Here is a 7,388-nt window from a genome sequence, read left to right as displayed (position 1 = left end):
AAGTTGACAATTCTGAATGAAAGTGTTTTTTTTTCTTTTTGGTTACTTCATGTCTTTTTTTTTTTTTTTTTTGTATATGTCAATTTCATATTTGGTTTTTATTCTTATGAATTCCACTTTAATACAGGTTTTTCTTGATTACTATTACAGATGATGCAACATTATTGAAATAAACAAATTCGCCTTAGCTGCCTTATCTGGTCTCATTCCATTCCTATATCTTTTTTATCATTTAATATTACTTTTTATGTAAAAGATGAAAGGCAATTTGACGATTCTGAATTCTGATTCACAATTGTCGTAAAGTTTGGTCAATAGTTTTCCTTTACCATCGATCTCTAAGTGTAGGTCAATAAATGAGGCTGACTTAACAGTGTCTGTAATATACTTTATCTCAAGTTTTTTTGGGGTAGATGTGTGTCAAAATATAAGGAATAAAAGGAAATTTAAAAAATCAGAAATATACCTAAGAATGTTTAGAACTTTTTCACAAGCAGTTCATGTGCATGAAGTAAGCTAGATGATGTTAACTCAATGCATATACACTCTACCATATATTCATATGGGCAAGATCATATGCATAAGGATAAAATACATGTAACAAGCATGTTCCCTTTCAATTTTGCTTTTGTTAATCTAATCGTATAAATGCATGTAAGAGAGTATTAATTCATTAAAGTTATATAAGTAATATACGAGTAGAAAGTGTCCTGTGTTGCAGCTGCTGTTTTTTATTGGTGTTTTTGTTTTAAATGATGATGTCTTTTTTTTTTTTTTTTTTTGGTTTGTTAGTCTTTTTAGGAGGGGGTCTTTTGAAATTAAGAGTAAGAAGTATAATATTTTTATGTGTTACTGCTTTTACTTGTCTTAAATCTTATTCCCATACATTGTTACAGATATATACTACACCGCATCGATCAAAAGTTTAACGAGTTTTATCATGAATTGCTTCTATTAAGGTGTGTTTACCTAACCATATTCGTTTCTATTTTTTCTAGTTTCCTCTCTCGCTCTCTAGACTATCGAATATCAAATGAATGTGATAAATTTAATGCTGCTAACGATAGTTCTCATAGAATCGGTGTTACTCTTTGATTTTTAAATGTTAAAACTTGACAAATTCAACTCCGACAATGAAAGTAGTAGTGTTTCATTGTCCCAATTTAGGTAAATTTAATTTTCAATATGAACAGTAACAAGTCTAGTTTATGGACATTTTGTTCCCGACTTATCTATCATCCAAACATTTTGAATTACTCATTTCAGGTTTCTTTCGTGTATTTTATCGGTTGTAGTACAGAATATGTTATTTGTATATAGTGTCCATCTTTTCATTAATATTTTTTTCTAATTGTCCTTTTTTGTCGTGAATTTTCTTGAAAGAAAGAGAATAAACTTTGTTACTGAATACCTTTATCTCAAAATTTCATCATCATCAGTTATATGACAGCACTTTATCATATAGATACTTGGTTTTACCTTGCTTGGAACAGAAGGACGAAACTGGCTAATCTAACAAATTTATTGTCTAAACTATAAACAAAACAAGCTAAAACTATTTTTATTGTTGTTGTTGTTGTTTTTTTTTTTTGTTTTTTTTTTGGTTTTTTTTGTTATGTATGTTTTTTTGTTGTTCATCCGATAGTGAAAGTAGGTCTCCCCTTCTTGTATGATTCTATCAATGGCTTAGTATTGTTATCATGACAACATTCACTGTCCAATGTTCTTAACGATTGGTTGCTTTTGCGCGTTGTCCTGACACTTGATTTCGAAAACGCTCTGTTCAAGTCTGAACTTTTTAGATCTTTTGTCATATTTGTTGTAGTTCGCATATATTTATTTTTTCTTGGACTTAGGCAACAAATAATCTCCTTGTAGGCTTGTCTAAATTGTGAATTCATCAGACCGTAAACCAATGGATTTGCCCCACTGGCAATATAAATTGATATTTGGCAGAACATATGGTATTTCTTGGACAAAATAAATGTCCAATCGATCATTCCAGTTATTGTACAAGGAAAATACGATAAAACAAATACTAGGAAAATTATTAGCATCATTCTGGTCATGTGCATCTCTTTCTTTTGGTTATGCATATCCATAGCTGAAAGTGACCGACTGCTTAAACTTAAACGCCTATGACTTCGCGTTGTTGCGAAATATATTCTTGCATAGAAGTAAATAATGAGACCACAAGGTATACCTGCGCGAAAAACCATGAGAAATATCTTGAAAAGCTGACTTTTATGGTCTAACGTCAGATTGCACGTAACCATCATAGGAACGTACCGAAACTTTCCCCAGACACCAATAACAGCTGGAATGAGGCATAAAATAGGTATTATCCACGCAAGCACTATCATTATGACAATATTTCTCTCTGTATAAAGTTGTTTATAGGCTCCAATGTCAAGAACAAGTTTGTATCTGTTAAATGCGATCAAAGTAATGGTAATTATAGTTGTCCCTGGAAAGGAACATAATAATGACATATGACGAAGTCAATTAAGCTTAGATATAAAAAAAAGAACAATGGAAATCACATGAGAACACTTAAACTTGTATTAAACAGTCCAATTAGTTTACCATTTACTCCTTCTGTTTACGAGTTTCATGACAAGTAAATTCAATACTTGTACGCAAATTCCAACAAAACCAAATACAAACATAAAGAAAAATCAGGTCCAGTTAGTTTGAATTGATTCTCTTAACGTTATATAGCGTAATTTATACCAAATACAGTGTACATTATAGGTTATAAATTTCATAAAACAACTTTCACTATTGTTATTTGTTTTTTTATCCATATTATGTATCAATTGCACAAGATAACTTGCAAAGTTTTTCATAAGAATTAAACATCATTTATGCACTGAAAGTGAGAGAAATTTTAACTGAAACAATACTCTCATATTAGACAAGAATAAAAGAAAACTTGATAAAAAGGTACTAAAATAAACAGAATATCGAGTTCGTCGTAAGGTCTATTATCTCTAAAAACATAAGTCGTTATATACCAGTAAAGGTAAAAGCTACAAAAAACTCTCAGAATTTCTTTTTCCTAGATAAAATACATTAGTTTGAAGTCATGGATCATATTTTTATTTTCATCAATAAACTTGGCTGAAGTAAAATTTCAATACAAAATGTAACACAGGTCGGGATCGTGTATCATTTTAGTATGGGTAAATCTTTGTTCTAAAGCGACAGCATGGAAAAATGTTTTATGAAATAATATATCCATATCGTTGTTACCAGATTCTGATTTTTTTTCAATAAAAATCTTTATTTGTTTAACCTCCCCTTTATCTACTTTTTGTCTATGATGGTTTTATGTTGATTGTTGTATATTCTTGACTGGCATAAAATAAGAGAATTATTTTAGGGTAATACATACCAGTTAGAGTGTATCCAAGAAACCCTACAAAATTACACAGAGCATCGGAAACAAACCATCCATCCATTACATAGGTGTATATATTAAACGGCAGAACACACCCCGCAGACAGCATATCACACAAGGACAGATTGAACACAAATGCATTTGATACAGTCTGTAATTTCTTTACTTTTCGTATTGCTAGAAGTACCATTAAATTGCCTGAAATGAGAAATAAATAGATGCAACGAATAAGATATTGGAAACATTGTACTAATATTTAATCCCATATTTATACATGTAAAAAGGTTTATAGGCTACACCAAAAATTGTTTAGTAATTATTGCCCAACAATCAAATCATAGATTGAGAAAGAGAGAAAAAGGAGTGGTATCATAAAACAAGATTTTGGAGGTTATTCTTTGACGCGTTACAATTAATGGCCTGGAACGATGACAAACGGTTCCTATATCATCGTTGTCATTTTTCTATAACTATACGTTATCAGATGACCATCTTTCTATCTTACTCTTTATGCTGAATATAATAGCACAGTGCAGTACAGAATTCACGATGTTTGAAAATAGAATGTTACAATTAATACTTTAGACAAATATTTTGAACAATAGTTGTTTGCTACCGTATATAGTAGAACAACTCTTAACTACATGACACAATCTAATTTTAAATGATTTAATTCGAATAATACTGGTCATTATCTTTTTACTGTGAATTCAATTAACTTAATCAAAACGCTCCTGAAAATTTAAAGAAGCGTTTCCTAACAATGATTGGACGTTTAAATATACGTTAAAGGTAAAACATAATGTTCATGTTTGTCTTAAAATTAAATGGTCGTCATTCGAATAAAAGGTGAAGAAGCCATACCTGAACAAGCAATGAGTATAACCAATCCAATAAGTGTGACGGCTACAACAACATATGGTTCCCTGTCGCCGATGTATTCATGTAAATCTTCCGATTGTCCTGTTGTTACATCGCCCCTGAAATAATCCCGTACCGAAACCTGTCCAGTAAGCGTCACTTTATCACTACGGTATTTATATGCAGGTTCCTCCATATTTACCACTTTAGCATCAGACATGTTTGTTTTATTAAAGCACTGCATACAAATAACTGAAACAAACAAAAATAAAATCCATTTTATAACCTTCTAATGCAATTGCTTCACAAAAGCTACCAGTAAGAAATGTCTATAATATATTTTTATTGGAAACCAATTCTTAATAAAATGTTCAGAAATTTCTCTCTATAATATGAAGAAATAACTTTGCATTGTAGAAAAAAAATATTTACAAGTTCTACAAAATCGAATTTAAGTATATAAAACAAACTACATTATTACACAGGCAATTAATGATTCGATAACAGATAATATAAATATTTTGCGCACAAAGTTTGGTTCAGTAACCAGACTGGAAATAAAACAAAATCCTGTAGAAATAATCTGTTATGTCTAAACAAATTCTGGAAAAAGGTTGTATAAACAACAGCAAACAACTAGGGTTGACTTAAAATAATAATTTAAAAAAAATCTTTATCCGCACAATCAAATAATATAGCACCAACCTTAGTGGGATTATCCACCCGATCAAATCAAACTTATTCATACAAATATACAAATATAAGCTCGGCTCACAGACGTCCAGGTCTTAACCAGCGACCAATAATCCTTTATCAGCGTTATTTGTAAGTCATCTAGTTACTGGACAAATGTACCATTTATTTGTGGAATCTATATTAATAATAACCACTGCCTGATTTGATAGGACATCCGCCAATCATTTTAATCACCATATGTTCTGAAATTACAAACTTAACGTTAAATGAGCAAAATGTTATTCATTAAAAATTAAGATTATGAGAACAGATTGGATGTTTAAAATCATCTAATGAGAAATATTTGCTTTGAATAAAGTAATGATCTACATAAAGATATCTTTTGTAATGTAATTACGTCATGATGGGTTTAAGAGGAATTCAAAATTGAAATAACTGCAAGCAAATTATGTAATATTATGTCTTTAAAGTGATAGACTATAAAAAGCAAACTTGTTCTTAGCAGTGAATATTCATTTCAAAATGGAAATTATTTACAACTGAGTTATTGTTAATCTAAATTTTAGCCATTCATGGTTTTGTTACTTTGTATGTATGATTTTTATTACTTTATGTTCTTTGTTGTGTATGTCTGTTTTCCATGTCTGGTCTCTGTCCCTGGATTACATTTTTTATCACCGCTATAACCTTGGTTACCTTGATTATTCTTTGATTAAACTACACAATCAGTATTAAGCATATGCATTTTGCAGTTCGCTGTTGAAATAATGTCAAAGTTACAAACCCATATTGTGTTTGAACAATTTACACTTTTTAGTTTTATGTGCAAATACACATGGTAAGAATGTTAGAATAAAAACTAATTGTATAAATGATATATTTTAGATTTTACAAATTTAACAAATTTGTTTATAGCATAAAAGTAGAAACTGTTGACATATAGCATAGATAATATATCTAGAAATGTAAGATCACAAAGAGAATGCCCCTGTATCAGATGAATTAAAATGTTAAATGCAAAAAGCCTCACATTAGATAATGAGCAATTACATACAACACTCATTCTTTTTTTTTTGGTGTTGAGTGTAGATTATATATTCCGTAAAAATACCATTATTCATTTTGCAGCTTGACAAAAAGCCTAACTATCGTTATTGTATCTGTTAAAGCGTTATATTCCCACTGACAGTTTCACACGTAAAACATCATGTTGTACATCACATATTTTTTATGCCTTTTTCCATATCTAAAGTAAGTACATATTTTACTGGACCAGAATATTTCAGCCTAGATATAAGAAATATGATGAAAGTACAAGGAAAGGAAGTCAGCACATTTGATTATACCAACCTCGTTACTTAATAATATCCTACAAAACAGTTAACTGTAAGTAAATAAAACATCTGTAAAATTAAAACATAAAGTAGCCATAAATCTACACTGATTAAACAATCATATCAGTTATGATGAATTTGCTTAGAATGACGTCAAAATTGAAATCAAATTGAAATTACCACCCTTGATTTATATCATTGTTTTCTTTCATGACAAACCATAAAATCGGTTCTTTCTCATGGCAGTAAAATTAATACTTCCATTTATTATAAAAACAAAAAAATAAGAAAACAAGCATATGACTTTTTTCAAATACAAACCCAAAGAAAAGAGGCATATAGAAAAACTTGTGTTAGTATTAAATTAACGCATCCGGGTATCGTAGGATTTCCTAATTTATGAACAAAAGTATCTTTTAATATTATAGTTTTGTCATGTTATGTGATCGATAACCGTGACTGAATAAAAAAAAATAAAAATGAATTTGGTGGGTTTTGGACATGCATTAATCACCTCTTGTCTGTTTAGATTTTTTATTTTTTTAAAAATCCACTACATTAAAGTTCGAAAAACCTTGTACGTGTCAAAATTACTCATATTTTATATTCAATTACACAGTGAAAAGGTAAACTTAAATTTAAATTTTGGGCAACACTTTCGAAATTCCAAAGTTCCTTGTCGACATAAACTAAAGCAATTTTAATGTTCAATTTCCCATTTACAGTTATATTTAATAATACATTATGACCCTATAGTAAACTTATGAGCACGAGTGAAATATACTTAGTTCATTAACAAGTTCATGTAATACTGGGATCCGGACAAATTTATGTTTTAAAGGCAGGCAGGTACAAGCAAAAAAATACAACAACCCTTTAAATGTTTTTGAGTGCTAATTTGAAAACAAAAACAATAAAAACCTTGAACTGATAGTTTTCAAGGCCCGGTTGTTCAAAAGATTAATCGGCTAATCAGTAGATAAAGCTTATTCACTTGATGAGTTCAGTGAAATCTATACTAGTTGTCCGATGGATGAGTTTATCAAGTGGATAACTTTTTGAACAACTTGGCCCAGTTCACTAGACAGGTGTCT

At 29.9% G+C, this 7,388-nt stretch overlaps 1 protein-coding gene across 1 annotated transcript; it reads right to left on the bottom strand.

Moving 5' to 3' along the window:
* Positions 1-799: 799 nt before the first annotated feature.
* Positions 800-5,201, bottom strand: LOC148627075 (G protein-coupled receptor moody-like). The gene is made up of 4 exons (XM_088566914.1): positions 4,970-5,201; positions 4,268-4,516; positions 3,398-3,601; positions 800-2,467 (listed from the first exon to the last, which is right to left on the bottom strand). Exons 2-4 carry the CDS (start codon positions 4,506-4,508, stop codon positions 1,635-1,637), a joined length of 1,278 nt encoding a protein of 425 aa, XP_088423040.1. The 5' UTR covers positions 4,509-4,516; positions 4,970-5,201; the 3' UTR covers positions 800-1,634.
* Between the last annotated feature and the right edge of the window lie 2,187 nt (positions 5,202-7,388).

This window comes from Perna viridis, chromosome 1 (genome assembly GCF_037379345.1).
Source record: "Perna viridis isolate PV_CMFRI_1.1 ecotype Kerala chromosome 1, ASM3737934v1, whole genome shotgun sequence".
In the NCBI taxonomy this organism is placed as follows: Eukaryota; Metazoa; Mollusca; class Bivalvia; order Mytilida; family Mytilidae; genus Perna; species Perna viridis.
Note: the sequence above shows the minus strand (reverse complement) of the source record. Positions and strands in the feature narration are given on the sequence as shown.